This window comes from Athalia rosae, chromosome 1 (assembly GCF_917208135.1).
Source record: "Athalia rosae chromosome 1, iyAthRosa1.1, whole genome shotgun sequence".
Lineage (NCBI taxonomy): Eukaryota > Metazoa > Arthropoda > Insecta > Hymenoptera > Athaliidae > Athalia > Athalia rosae.
In genome coordinates this window covers 14,575,591-14,590,923 of record NC_064026.1, presented here as the reverse complement: position 1 = coordinate 14,590,923, position 15,333 = coordinate 14,575,591, and the positions used below count along the sequence as shown (strand labels likewise).

General features: G+C 38.0%; 2 protein-coding genes across 3 annotated transcripts; both read left to right on the top strand.

Moving 5' to 3' along the window:
- Window positions 1-2,560: 2,560 nt before the first annotated feature.
- On the top strand, window positions 2,561-11,096 carry LOC105690637 (glutathione-specific gamma-glutamylcyclotransferase 1). Of its 2 annotated transcripts, none has more exons than XM_012408619.3 (4): window positions 2,561-4,191; window positions 8,886-8,921; window positions 9,050-9,312; window positions 9,401-11,096. In XM_012408619.3, the coding sequence occupies exons 1-4, from the start codon at window positions 4,039-4,041 to the stop codon at window positions 9,678-9,680; spliced, it is 732 nt and encodes a 243-aa protein (XP_012264042.1). In that variant the 5' UTR covers window positions 2,561-4,038; the 3' UTR covers window positions 9,681-11,096. The 2 variants fall into 2 exon arrangements, with proteins under 2 accessions (XP_012264042.1, XP_048516266.1); XM_048660309.1 differs by lacking the exon at window positions 2,561-4,191 and adding an exon at window positions 8,077-8,239.
- Window positions 11,097-12,174: 1,078 nt separating this feature from the next.
- On the top strand, window positions 12,175-15,189 carry LOC105690671 (solute carrier family 22 member 5-like). Its single transcript, XM_012408689.3, has 9 exons — window positions 12,175-12,467; window positions 12,736-12,952; window positions 13,041-13,147; window positions 13,218-13,372; window positions 13,460-13,649; window positions 13,745-13,880; window positions 13,967-14,276; window positions 14,375-14,556; window positions 14,666-15,189. The coding sequence occupies exons 1-9, from the start codon at window positions 12,256-12,258 to the stop codon at window positions 14,858-14,860; spliced, it is 1,704 nt and encodes a 567-aa protein (XP_012264112.2). The 5' UTR covers window positions 12,175-12,255; the 3' UTR covers window positions 14,861-15,189.
- Window positions 15,190-15,333: the final 144 nt, after the last annotated feature.

Below are 15,333 nucleotides of genomic sequence, written 5' to 3'. Positions count from 1 at the left end.
TTCTTATCGTGCATTTTACAGTACGAAATTATTAAGGATGCCAACATTCGCATAATATTTACAGACACAAATCGAATCAATGATAATAATTGTTTACCTCGAGCAATACATAATTATTCATTTGGATAATATCCCAGACGCGGAGTATAAGCTCTTTTTATAATTTTATAATTCAAATGTTGTACACCGATGCCGCGATATCGGGCTAAAAAATATTTGTTATCGCCACCTCCCATCTGGGATCTTCGTGAATAGTACCATTGATCTACATAAGACTTGATACGCTCGCCTAATAATTATCGTCGATATCTTGAACGAAGATTAGGGACAATCCCTTGCTCACATATCTGCATCAATTCGCTATTCACCTACCTCACGATACTTCACTAGCTTCAAATGTCTGCCAAAGTATTGCGAGCAGACCTGATTGCAAGTATTGCACGAATGCGCGTGTTCGTATAGCATCGAATATTTTCGGGTAGCTATAGACGCGGCGTACACAACTGCTCAAGCGAAATTCATCTAATTAAACATTATTTCACAAGATAATGATAAGATTAAATTTGTGAGTGAGAACGTTGACCGTTTGTTTCATATTCGCGATTACACAGCGTGCGTCTGTAATTTCGCGTCGCTCTCGCGATCAGAAAATTCGCGGTCTCATTCAACGTCTCCTCGCTGATATTTACACTTTTATCGAGCGTACGATCGCGGGTGCGCGTCCCGCGACGTCATTTTTCAAAATGACAATAAATAACGAATAACGATACTAAAACAAGCTCGCGAGGCTCGCGCCGAATCGACGCGATTGATTGTTTCTTTTGTGGCTGATTCTATGTTATTTCGTTTTATGAAATTATTTTTCCGAGTCAAGGCTTCTGTAATATTTTATCTTTTGGTCGCTTTAATTATAAGTATCTGAGGTCAACATTTTGAACTTGAAAATGGTGAACCCGATTGCATAGTAAACTTGAAAAACAAAAACTGAAATTAAAATTGAGCATAGCGTTCGGTGTGATATTGAGAGATGACGACTCGAAAAATCTCGAGAATAATATGAAAGCCACTCCATTTATTTTTGCTGAAAAAATTCCACCAGCATTCGCAGCTGCTACACGCGATGTCTGTTCTCGTCGGAGTACTGGATTAGGGTAGGGAAAGGCAACTCCCGTGGTAACTTTCCACTGGAAATAGAGCCCTTGAAAGCTGATGCAATGCCCTTTCTTGCCTCGGCAATCGGCTGATCCAATTTCAGAAAGTAAAACCACCTCCCCAACGGACACTCCAGGGCAGAATTCGTTATTGTCGCGGGGTCGCAAAGCTTTTCCATATATTTCTGGTTGATATTCGAAGTTTACAACGATCCTTTCAACTTTTTTGAAATTTTTTGAGAATCGAGTAAAACTTGAATACTCATAAAGTATATGAAATAATCAAATGAAGCACCTGTGATCACGTTATGGGTAGGGGCTTCGTTGAAGGAAAAAAAAAATTTGAAATCCAAATCGTAGGTACATCCCCACATTTGCTTTCGCCGCAGAATATTGTTCGTCTACATTACAACGAAGCATGTAACCCGCCTGCTTGTTACTTTCTCCTTAGTAACTATTATGATAATAATTATTATTATATAATTGCATATCTCATTGTCGGTTAAAATTTTTCGGCGTATTACATGTGTTGTATTACACTTATAATTTTCTAATATTGTTAGAGCTTCGTCGTTCTTCGCGGGTTTCCGAGCATAAAAAGAAGAGCCCAGTCTATTGCGTATACCTTTCTTTTTCCTGAAACTTTTTCTTCCTCTACACGTAATTTTACGTTATTTTTTCTTCCTTCAAAGACGTGTTAATGTAAAGAAGTAAATGCAGTTAATTCAGTAAGCCCATCCGTGCTGGTTGTAATGTAGACTATTTGTGCAGGAAAGATGTAGGGATTGTAGGGAAATATGATACGCTACGTAAGAAGGGTGTCAGACTTCTGTTTGAAATTTTCACCTCGGAGTATAAAATATGTGTATGTATATATATTATTATCATATCGTGTACCTGGACCGAAGACGTAACAAGCGCGATTGTCTCGTGGCCATGACATTTGCAGTTTCATCGTCCCACAAAATCATCAAGAATGCTAATTAGCCCATTGATTTGGCGTTTGATAGCCTCATTGAAAATTGATGTTCCAAAGGTACATAGAATTGACCATTTCCTATCATGCTCACGTGTTAAGCAACCACAAGTATCCTTTGGAAAACCGACAAAATTTATCTACCTTACTTTAATCAGCGGAAAATATTGGCTTACATTAATGAACATAATCATATTTCCAAATAGGGGGATGTCAATCAACCCACAATTAGGAAGAATAACAAGTCTCGATATCCGTATTTTGATAACAAAATTACAGAGAATGAATGAATCGTTCCATCACGATTATCAAATAGTTTATTGCAAATCTTTGATTTTCCAGATCAACGGAAGCGTGATATCCAGATGACGAAAAGCGACGCAACGTTTGCGCATACGATTATTATTTATTATTCTTCGTCGGGTCTACAAAACTGCAGATTTAAAACTGAAAAACATAAACCTATAGGTTTATCGTCGGTTAATCATTATTTGCAGATTACCAGTGACTCGTGCGAAAAACATCAATTTTCAAATATGATAACCGAGAAGCCAATTCGGAATTACAACCCTAGCTGCCTTAACGATCAGCGGGTGTTTCATCATCCAAAGTTTCTCTTCTCGTCGGCGGTGCAACGATCAGCGCAGAGCAAAGCGCGCGCGCATAAGGAAGGCACGTACTGGTTTGACGTTGCTGGACGGTTCGACGGGCGATGTCCCCAGAAAGTGTTTGACGTCCCGTCGTGACGGTGGTTTCACCTGGAACTTGAGCTACAACTACCAAGTAGTCGTTGGTTTTGAAGTAGTGCAAATTCGCAGTAGTACACGAGGACTGGTGAAAAATTTGGACACCTGCGGCCTCGTTTCGTCCGTCAGGATCCCGTTCGTCAGACCGATCAGTCCCTCCTAACTCCGGTCGGTGAACTGCCGGGACCGGTGATTGTCCGAATGTTTTGATGCGATACGATGATACTATAAATTCGCTCCGCGCACCCGGCCAACTGTTATGAACCGCCCACGAAATCAGTCTACAATCTGCCCCACCGCGAGGTCCATAATCTCAAATCGTCGGAAGTTCTCACACAGAAAATTCGCCACTCTCACAATTAGCACACACCGCACACGGAAACCTTTACGCGAGTGACTGTTGACGAACGACAGCTGTATATAATCGCCCAGATGCCCGATGCGATTAATAGAACAGAACTTCACGCCGACGAGAGCGTTGATTACGAATCATCGGTCGTTATAAATACGCCGGTAGGACAACTACCGGTTACAGTTGTCAGTCGCACACATTTCTTCCGGAGTGATTGATTGGTGATCAGAAACTGATCGTTAAAAAAAAAATAAAAAATATAAGATTGGTAGAAGTTAGTGGAACATTAACCGGCAGCTATTAGATGGATGTATTCTATTCTTTACCGTTTGTGATATCAGTAACTACCGTTGTCTTTTTAGTTGATACAATGCTGAATGAATCGGAACAGATATCGCATACCGAGTTCAGTTGATCGAAGTATATGCGGAAATGGAAAATTTGAGGAGAAAAGATAACAAGACCAATCACTGATCATCAATTTTCATCGTAGAATAATAAATAAAGCTCACTGTGATAATATTCCAAGCGAAGGATTCCCTTTGTTTATTAATAATTACCTAGCTCGATTTGCAGCGAGGAAACTGACGCGTATTATAACAAGCGTTTGTTGAACTCGTCTATTTTTTCGACGGAAGTTAGATAGCGATTTATACTTTTAGTTGATTAACTTGTGAATTATTTGCCAAGCAAAATATAGAGCAAGCGAACAGATTGTGCGTGAATTTGTACAAATATTTTACGGAGGTATAGAGAAAAGTATTAACACTACCGGATAAATAAATTGAGAAAAAGTATTAAAATATAATCGATATGGATGAACTGACGGGACTTTGGATTTTTGGATATGGATCACTTTGCTGGCACCCTGGATTTGAATATGAGAAAAGCATTACCGGACACATAAAAGGATTTAACAGGAGATTTTGGCAAGGAAACGTCACGCATCGAGGCACTGTTGAAAAGGTAATTAGTAAATTGAAATTTGATAAGAGAGAACGCAGTCTATTAGTTTCATTGGGTCAACAGGTTAATCGATCAAGGTCACCACGTCGAACAAAAGAAGGAAAGGTTTTCATGACTCGTTGCGTGCCAAAAACCGCAAACGGAACAAAGAGAAAAAAAAAAACATATAAATCACGATGCATTTGATTTTGCAATCATATCTGTTAACACGATATTCAATTGTCATAAATATGTATACTCGAATCAAACAAACTAATCGCGGAAAAATAGTTAATAAAAATTACGAGGATTCTACCAGGTATCATTTACATTTCAATCGAGCAGATTCCTTGGGCGTGTTGCGAAAAATTAACACCGGAGATTAGAATGTGAGAGTCAACGACGACGACGACGACGACGGAGTTTGAGAATTTTTTTTACACAAAACAAATGTAGTAGTTTATCGACCGATATGTGCGAATTGCCTCCTCGCGATGATATGCGGAGATCCGTCTTGAGCGGATGCCAAATGGCCAACACCCAGGCTCTGATTCTCTATGCGCAATTACTACCATTATAAATACAATGAAAAGTGCGGATAGAAAATATGGATCAATCTTTGATTCATTCCGTGTAGAGAATACGCAGCAGATTATGATAAATAATCCGCGTGGCAACGTTTTATCGCAATATGTGACGGGCTCTCTATTATCTAATTTTTATATTCCATAATCGCGGATTTTTTGTACCGATAGCACACCAACAGCGAGACTCATAGTTTAGGGGAAATTATTGTTACTATTATCAATATTGTTATTATCATCTTTGTTCCTTGTTCGCGGTCTCTCGTCCACATAAGTGCTCAAAAGTTGTGCGCCTATTTGCAGGCAACTTAACACACAGCGGTACTCAGCTTGTGCGCCTCTGGAACTTCAAAATCTTAATTGCCGGGTCCTCCGAGCTAAGATTTTTTCTTTGCTGAATCTTCTTGAACTCAGTTAGATACAATATTGATATCGGCAAAAAATCTGATTCCATTTGAAGTAATAAACGCCATTCGAATTGGTCAAAAGTGACGCCAAATACAATTAGACTTACTTACCCTCGAAACCCTACGAGTTGGATTAGAACTGTCTTTTGATTGATTTCGAACTGATCAAAATTTTCACTCGAAATAGGACACCCCGTATGTACTAAATAAATACAGACATGAAACATTCCTCTTTCAGTTCGAGGTCGAAATAACGTAATATCATATGTAAATATCTATTGGTGAAAATTCAACCAAATTTTAATCTGTATACGTATTCGCACGTGTGTGTTTGGCTCGTCTTTTACGACCTGTCGTTCTATGCATACGCACATTCATAGTGAATGTGTATGCGTAGTATATGCGTTGTTATACATAAATCGCGAATGGCACGTGTGTGCGAATATAGCTTTACTTTTAAAATGTTATATTTTTATTTTTGACTCTTCTTTCTGATTTTCAATTGTGCACTATGAAATAACGTCAGTGTCATCTTTGTTCTCAATGCTGATTCTTTGTTTGAAAAAACAAAGTACAGTTTTTTCAGACAACCGACGTATTAGAACTCCGCGAATCGTTCAAAGAACTTCAACGGGCTATAAATACATCTGTTTTCCCAAATAGCATCTGTGATTTTTGCACACCTCACGCTTGAAAATCGTTAGGAAAAATGATGTTGTTTTCAAATCGCAAATTCCACGGTTAGCTTGGTTTTATTATTAGTCGTGTTGTTCGGGTCACATTTCGCTGGACTTCTACAACTTGTTATTAGAATACTATTCTCTGGGTATGTTTTATAAGTTGGACGCATTTACAATCAGAGTTTGTGCGATGAATTTAGCAGCGCACTCCGCTTCTCCGCTACTCGCATGACATGTCAATTCATCTCTATGAGGGAGCAATTTGCGAATATTGCTTCAAAGCTTAAACCCGCAGCTAATAAGCTCCGGTAGGAGACGATTGAACCATTCACGGCTGCACGGAGAATAAAAGGCCGGCTCAAATCTCAACCACTTTATGTACCTCGTCAAATTTTCAACTATCATATATGTAAATTACGATTTCATTTGCATCGTAATTTACACGTACACTCACACGTGACACGATGAAACGATTGTTTTCGTTGCCGATCAATGCTGAAACGACAATGAAGTAATCACAGCTGTTTCATTGTGTTTACGAACAACTGAAAAACATTGATGGAATTTATAACGTCGGAATTTGATATCCCACAAGTGTATTGGAAAAAATAAAAAAATTTCCTCAAAAACAAATAACAGGAATATAGCGGATATAATACATAGAACGAGAGAATTCTATACAAGAATTTAACGTGTACATATCGTAGTATTTCTGTTATCTTGTTTCGTTGATCTTTTACCAGCGTTATTTCCATCATTAGAGCGGTGTTAGTTATTGAAAGAAAAAAGAAAGAGAAGCCCACCAAAGCCAGACGTTCTTTCGACCCGGGATTTATAAATCAAACTTGTTTTCATCTGGTTATATTCCTAAAGCTCGAGGAAATACGTTCTCCATATTGTGCTCGGATCGGAAGCGCTTTGTCTCTTTTGTTTCAAGCAGGCCATTACACATGTATTGTATCTTAGCGATAAAATTTCATCTCACGTGTGCAACGTACGATATTGCAAAAGAAAAATAAGCCATGACATTGGCACGTGCAGTTTGATCGCGAGTGGATGGAATGTATCATCCGTTATCACGATAATTGCTTTCGTTTCGCTTATTGCGTTCAATCTAACAAATCGTTATTGCAAATCCCGACGTGATCATCGATTCGAACGAGCGATGTATCACAATATCTTTCAGCAAAAACTAGTAAAACTTGATCGGTGCGGTGACGTTATCTTCGTGGTTCTCTGAAAATTTACGTTTCTTCTTCTCCGCTCATAAACATAGACCCGAGGCGATCAATTCCTGCTCCGTTATCGATATTATCGATACAATGTGAATCATTTTGTTCTTTGGACTTGATCGTGTAGCATGCAATAGTACGTAGGGTACTATTTGTTACACACACGCGGAGTTTCGGACGAAGCGCATCCATCAAAATACCTATATCATTTTCAATTTTATTTGTGAAAGCGTAGTCTGTATTTCGTTTGTTCTGCTGTCTGCTATATATTTGTCCTGAGGAAACACTACCACTGCAACAATACGGACAGATCACTGGTCACTCTGTATAAATTATTTGACCTGGTCGAAGATCATCTACAAACAAGCATTTGGTTGCCAATTTGAAATCATCAGCAGCTTTTTCAAAATGACGTTCGGGTTCATCAAACTACGGATATCGAATCTGGAAAGAAGACGTAATTGTTGATCCGACTTCAATTTTTACTTTTAAAACATCAGATGATTGATTGACCGATGCCAAGATCGCGAATAGCGCATAAGTTTATTATTGAGTATTTCTACGTATTCAAAGATAATTTTAGCCTCACTCAAAAATATTAAAAGACCCCGCGGAGTAAATATAGACGATACAAGTTCGATCGGCGCATGCTTTTTGCTCATGGTATCGCCTTGATTCAGACCGATATAGTTTCGAGTTACCTTGCCATAGATTGCTGCCCTACATTTTATTTGATCATCTGAAATCATTGAAGGATCGAGCCGTAATTGTATATAATTTATTAGAACGTTCGGTTTATGGTAAACATAATAATTCTGTTCAATGCAAAGGAGACATGCAAAAGTGGTTTAAATTCAAAAATTTCTGCAATAAAACAAAAAAAAAAAAAAAATTTGTAGTTCGCGTGATTCCTTTTACTCTATTCTAATTTATCATCAAGTATTATAAAGAGAAACAAGACGTGCGAGGAATGAGAGGTAAATTCACCATGCGATTCACCAGTTGAACCAGACGAGTGTATCGATTTCATTTCCAGTGTCTCGCAATTCAACCTATAGCAATATACAGCAGATAATTTGGGGTGATACGGCGGTGATAAAGTGCAAATAAACCGAAAACCTACCATGGGAGACGATTGCGAACTTCATTTTCGATATCCCGTATCGGTATTGTTCATACCTGTCAATAATTGGGTTGTAGTCCTCTGAATAAACTGGAGATCGATTGCATTTGTTAATAATTTATTAATTTTTATTGCATTTATTGATAACCGGACTTCATTAATTTTGTAGTACTCCTATCTCAGTATTACATGAATACGTTAGTTTGATATACGTGCACACTATATAGTTCCCGTTGTTGTTTGAGTTTCATCGACAATTGTTTGTAGACGTCGCGTGAATCACGATATCAACTAGGTGTTGTGTTTCGTGGTTTCCCTTACATTGCTCCCCGACATTTTACTTCACCTTTTCAATTGATTCTAAGTTTTTATTAGAGAATGTTTGTGAAATGACTTTTTTCGTATCGTGTTCTCTTGTTAAAAAAAAAAAAAAAAAAACAAGGAGAAATGTGTTCTAAAAATAATAATAACATGATGTAGATGTATATACTATAAGTTCTAAAATGTTTAACTGGTATTGCCCGCGCTTACTATTCATGGTGTTTTTACTTTAATTTCATCTACTTTTAGGAAAATTACAATTGTTTATTTATATGTTTTAAAGGATTCCGCAAAGCTGCAAACTTAATTGAGTTACCTATCGAAGTTCGGGATGTACTTCCATTCATTGATTGTTTATTTTGTTTCAGCCTGCACGTGTAGCTACTCTGGTCGAAGACAAAGAGGTGAGAATTCATTGTTAAAAATACAGTACCCCCGACAGAAGCTCGATTGCTGACTTGTCATGTTGATTTACTTGCGAATAAAAAATTTACCACTGATTCTATGGTGTTTCTTTTATTTTCATTTCTAGGGTATAGCGTGGGGGAGAGCATTTGAAATTCGTGGCAGCACAGCCCTTCCTTATTTGGAAAAAAGAGAGTGTGCTCTGGGTGGCTATTTGACACAACTTACAACTTTTTATTCGAAAGACGGTACCCGTAGTTTTCCCGCCCTCGTTTATATCGCTACAACATCAAATCAGCATTGGCTTGGAGATGCTCCGGTCACATCGATTGCAACGCAAATTACCGAATGCTCTGGTCCTAGCGGTCATAACGTCGAATACGTTCTTAGGTCAGTTTGAACACTGGTTGAAAATAATTTGTTTATGAAAATGGCGCAAAATTGATTTGCAATTACTAGCGGTCTTTTGTTCTTTTAGATTAGCAGATTTTATGCATAAATATCTTCCGGAAGCTAACGATGAACATTTATTTTCCTTGGAAATGTTGGTGAGAGCGAGAGTGAAAGAACTGAAAATGTGCCTGACTACGTTGATGGGAAATAAGGAGTTCGTGATAGATTTGAAGGACGCGGACCAAGAAGATGGCGTCCTTGACGATCGACTGGATAACGACAATCTTGAGAACGTCGTTAGACAAGATTCCTTCCAATTCACTTCCAGAGTTCCGCCGAAAAAACTTCGCTGCCTAAACATGTAAAGGCTGTGATTAGAAAAATTGAAAAACCCCTCTACCCGGGTACACGTATAGAAATACAAATATTAGAAAAATCGCTCGTATCGAAATGCGAGCAGTTTCGAAAACCCTTTATAGGGCTGATGTATTTTTTATCGCATTGGATTAGATAATCGTCTAGAAAAAACTAGATCTTTGTCTTCCAAACCTGAACCTGATTTAATAAATTGCTTAATTAAGATGGGTTTCGAAATAAAACGAGAAATGGGTGGTTTGGTCGAAAGGCTCCGTTTATTTGCATCAAGCGCGACTTATTTGAATGAAAAGAAGACTTTAAACAGGAATTCATGAGGCCCTATGTTTTTATCATCGAACGTGTTCAAAAGTGGGATTGCACGAGAGCTGCGTTGATCCAGTTATCGTAATTATAACTTGAACTTTTTGCAAATGAGGACAACCAATTTTACAGCTTACTGTGGAGTAAGCAGTTAATAATGATTATCGTAGTACGATGAGATTCTGATTGATCTAACTACTTCGATATTCGAGATGTTTACTAGAGTAAGAAACGAACATCGATGCGAGAAAGTTACCTCGCACAAATACCATGACGCGTTGACCACGATCAGCCAAGTATATACATATAATTTTTAATTGTTTGTCGCGCGACTATGTCTATATTATAAAAATTAAATGTGACATAATTCTAAGTATAACTGAAATGTATAGCGTGATTAAAGCGATGAGCCATGAATTTGAAAATGTGATGTATTCGACGTGAATACGTCACAATATTTTTGTATAAGGTATTCTGCGTGAATGATATCATCTATCATGTTGATATGAAAGGAGTGTGTGAAAAGTGATAATTATATCAACATCATCACTCGCGATTAGTTTTGCCACTTGTAAGAATGTTCACTAAGGAGCGTTATGAATGAACTTGTTGACGAGTGAGTTGGGCAACTGTTTTATAACGGCTACATCTTGCAGGATGGCTTCCGAGTAATTTAGAATCACCTTTAACGGCGTACATCGAATTTCAACTTTAGCTAATCAACGACGTGGGCTACAGTCTGATTATATTATAATATATTGATTGATTGAAAAATGGTATTGATAACGATGTGACGATAATAATTTTGATTACGATATGATTATGCGCTATGAATGAGTACGATTTTGGTATATGCTTTTAAAAATTGTGTTTTATCTCAGCAGACAACCACGTCAATTTTCTAACAGAACAGAACATCTGTGTGTCGAAAATTAATCTGTCAAAATAACGAAGCTTGCCTGTCATCATTGCGGCGAACTTCCTGCTCTAATATTGTTATTGTAATCTGAATATTAAAAATCTTCTCTCTTTCATTGGTTTTTGGTACAAAACTTTTGTATTTATATAGAGAAAATATATTCATATGTGTACTGCAAGCCTAATTTATTGTATTTTTATATATCTATGATCCGCTGATGTGATTGTGAATTTGTTTTGATCGATGTAATTCGAATGATTGTTTTCTTCATAAAATTTAACATTTCGTATTTTTTTTCTTAATCTCGTTCATCCAATTCACTATTCCCTATCTTTAGATCCTCACGTCTCAAATATATCTGAAATTGAAACGCTACTGGTACACAATGCGACCTAGGTTGCCTATCACAAGACACAACGCTTGTCAAACCTTGATAATTAATCATACTGAAAATGAATATTCTCTGTAAACAATTCCAATTCTTTTCTATTGCTTGTGAAATAAAAGAAATATTTTGGTTTTTAGTTATTTATAAGTATTATGGATGAATGAACAAATATCATTTCTTTTATCGCTATATGATCGTTGACCGATGAGTGCCGCGCAAACTAAAAAAAGCTTGAATACGATTGGTAAACTATTTTTGAGACTTCTGATCCTTCACTTTTTTGCTCCTACCGAAAAACAATGGGAACTTGGATCTTCCGCATGCTTTATCGCACGATGATGAATGCAATTACAATATTTTCGTCGTTATACGTATATTTGTTTCGATCTAAATATAGCTCTTGATTGCAATCAGAAAAGTAAAAACGTTCGCATCCTCACCAGCTCATTCAATGATTATTCTAAACTTCTAACATCACACGCGAAGTTTGCAAATAGTCATCCTTTTTCTAATTGTACGTTGCGTGTGTGTACCATCATGTACTATGAGAAACATTGCCCCAACGCGTGTGCTGTTTGCCATGTACCGTGTTGCAGTTACCGTATGAGATTACGTTATCTCAGAAAATGGAAATATTTATTACTATCCTCTTACTTCCCCAATATCTGATAACAAACTTTGCTAAGCAAATGCGATCCAATATATTATAAGAATCTTACTCACGGTACGGAGGATTTCAGTTCGTGAAATTTTGCTCCGACCTTGACAAATAATCTTATGGTCGTATATTGCAACTGACATCACATGGCTTTAATAAATTCTGAAATTTACCTCGACTTACGCCTATTGCGGCTCAAATAAAGTATAAATGAGGCGTTCGAGTCATCTCGGTGCAGTGTTGATCATATCGAATGGAAGTGAGCCTGTATGTTCTGTTAATTTGTAAATAATTCTAATGGCAAAATTACAATATAGTCCGACTCCCACGGACGAAAATGAATTGCATAAACCAGACCAGAGCCAGAAAGAGATACCAGGTGAATTTCCGGAAATTGACAAGTTCGGCCCTTATACCGTGACCATCTTTTTCCTACTGAGCTTGCCGCTGATACTTTCGGCTAGTCGCAGTATGAGTTACGCTTTTACTACGGGAACAATGAGTTACAGGTGTGTGTTATTGTTCTTCAGTCTTCCTCAAACTACCATGAAATCGGCCGTAACGTTTACGAATCTTCTCGTTCCCATTTTCGTCTCAAAAGTGCTTAGATCTTGACCTTGACCGGACATCAACATTTTACGCTTTCGTAGCCATAATCGAATACATTGATAAATTCATATTGTCAATGAACAATGATACGTGATATTGGCCACAATGCAGATAATTCTTCCAATGATTGGGTGACTTGGCCTGTGACCGGATTTATCTGGCTTGTAGGTGTTCGGTGAAAGAATGCGAAGATCCCGCGAATACGACTCTCCATCCGTCCTGGTTATCGAATGCTGTTCCATACACCAACGATGAACCTGAATTATGCACGCGGTTCGTAGTGAAAAATTCAACGGACTCGTGCGAGACGACGAAGTTCAGCACAGAAACTGAACAATGCGATGAATGGATATACGAACCGCACGAATCCAGCATTCTTAATGAAGTGAATGAAGAATACATATAAGGGATCTTTGTTATCGCCAGACCATTTCGAGTATTATAATTGACAATTTTTTGTTCCTTTATTGTAGTTTAATCTCACATGCAGCAATAATCTGTGGAAGCTCACATTGCCAGGGTCGATAAATAATCTGGGACAATTCATCGGTATGATATTTACCGGTTATCTGTCAGATAGGTAATTATAGTCTGTGAATGCGTTCAATCATTTTGCAACTTCAATTATCAAGTGAAACTTTCTTTCGCAGATTCGGTAGACGGAATTTGTTGGCAGTGAGCACCGTGATCAGTGCGATTTTAGGGCTGATTCGTTCATTTTCGGTCAATTATGAAATGTTTGTTATATTTGAGTTCTTAGATGCGATGGCAGGATCAGGAGTCTGGGGCGCCATGTTTGTTCTGGGTAAATACGGAGATAATTGTTTTTTTTTTATCGGTCCAGCTGTGCATTTGAATCCACGTAGAAAATGACAATATTTAAATTGCACAGGTATGGAGTTTGTAGGACCGGAAAAAAGAATAGTGTTGGGTAATCTGCCAGCATGTCTGGCAGTGATCTGGTATATCTTGCTGGGCGCATTCGCGATGTGGCTTCGATCCTGGCGGAATCTGCTCAGAGTTTTTTATGCACCAGGATTATTAGCAATATTTATACCTTACTTAGTTCCTGAGTCAGTGAGGTTTGTGAAAATACAAATAACATCAAGATGAATCATCATTTTTAAAGAAATACTCTTGTGATAGACAAAGATCGTAACAATTGTATCCCACAAAGGTGGCTGCTCAGCCGCGGTAGGGTTGAAGAGGCAGAAGAAGTCCTACGTAAAATTGCATCCGGAAATAGAATTCCGATATCTGAAAAATCGATTCAACTCCTGAGGAGTGAGAAGAAGGAAATTATTCATTCTCTGGTATGATTATATCGTATGATATTGCCACGTAGCAACTTATGTCATGTATCCATCTACGCCACTCACGTTTATTTCATATTTTTTAGGACAGTAAGTCAAAGGCCTCTCGGATTTCTGTGGCAAGAGAAATCATTCGCAACAAAACTCTTTTTATTCGACTCGTGGTCTGTACGTTTTGCTGGTTGGCCAATGTCTTTGTATACTACGGACTTTGTTTGCGGTCGGTAGCGGTACCGGGTGACAAGTATATCAACTTTATGTTGACAGCCACCGTTGAATTACCAGCTCAGTTTCTCGTGTGGATTCTTGCTGATTTTGTGGGGCGTAAACCGACATTGAGTGGCTCATTTTTCTTGAGCGGTGTATTTTGTATACTCACAGTATACGTGCCTGCAGGTCACTATATTCTCATCCACGAAAAATAAGCTGTCTCACGCGAACCTTTGTCGAATCCAAAATATGCGACTAACAAATTTTCCCGTTGTTAATTTTAGGTACGTGGAATTTGCCGCTGATCATTTTCCTGAGTGGAAAATTCTGCATCACAATGTCCTATAGGATGGTCTACATATTTACCACGGAAATGTTTCCCACTCCACTGCGGAACTCTCTTCTCAGCTTTTGTAGCATGATCGGTCGTATCGGCTCTATGATTGCACCGCAAACGCCGTTGCTGGTAAATACGGAGTTTAGCGTATGAGACGCGGAACATTAATACTTTTTCAGCTATTTGCATTTAACAATTCTGTTATTATAATTTTTGAAAATTTTCTCTATATTCACAGGCGAGAATCATGCCGTCTTTACCACTACTGTCTTTTGGCGTCGTGGCCATTAGTGCAAGTTTTTTGTCTTTGATCCTTCCTGAAACTTTGGGGGTGAAGCTTCCAGACACCGTCTCTGAAGCGGCGAGAATAGGAGAAGCCAAACAGCGGAAGTCAGGGACTCGAATTGTTCGAAATGTCGATGAAAAGATGTGAACAAAAAGACTGTTGCTCGGAATCGAGATAGACGCAAAGAAAATCATCTAGCACTACGAGTACCTGTTTTTGATCTGACGACGACATGTGAGCCGAATTCTCATCGGTATTTTATACTCCCAGTACAGATATTTATTGTTTCAAATGCATATTTTATCGCGTAAATATGTCGAATCAGAGTCTTGGTAAAAATCCAGCCTTAGAAATTTGGCAACAAAAAAACCAATCGACTCTCCCTCGATTTTTACTGAACAAAATGTCTTAATTACTCTTTTGTATAATGAACATGCAGCGCCAAAAAGTGAAGAATACAAACTATGTTGACTAAATATTCTTAATTAACTTATTTAGTATTTAGTTCCATCATTTTCGTTAAATTAAACATACTTAATTGTGTAACGGTCGGATATTGCCGAACTACATTCAAGAGTGCCTTTTATCAGCTGTGTCTCAAGAGAGAGTAAAAATCTGAA

Excerpts from the sequence above, each read along its gene's own strand:
- LOC105690637 (XM_012408619.3), top strand. The coding sequence starts at position 4,039 with ATGGATGAACTGACGGGACTTTGGATTTTTGGATATGGATCACTTTGC. Across the intron at positions 4,192-8,885 it reads ATCGAGGCACTGTTGAAAAG|CCTGCACGTGTAGCTACTCT; the intron begins GTAATTAGTAAA and ends ATTTTGTTTCAG. Across the intron at positions 8,922-9,049 it reads CTCTGGTCGAAGACAAAGAG|GGTATAGCGTGGGGGAGAGC; the intron begins GTGAGAATTCAT and ends TTTCATTTCTAG.
- LOC105690671 (XM_012408689.3), top strand. The coding sequence starts at position 12,256 with ATGGCAAAATTACAATATAGTCCGACTCCCACGGACGAAAATGAATTG. Across the intron at positions 13,148-13,217 it reads ACCGGTTATCTGTCAGATAG|ATTCGGTAGACGGAATTTGT; the intron begins GTAATTATAGTC and ends TTTCTTTCGCAG. Across the intron at positions 13,650-13,744 it reads TTAGTTCCTGAGTCAGTGAG|GTGGCTGCTCAGCCGCGGTA; the intron begins GTTTGTGAAAAT and ends TATCCCACAAAG.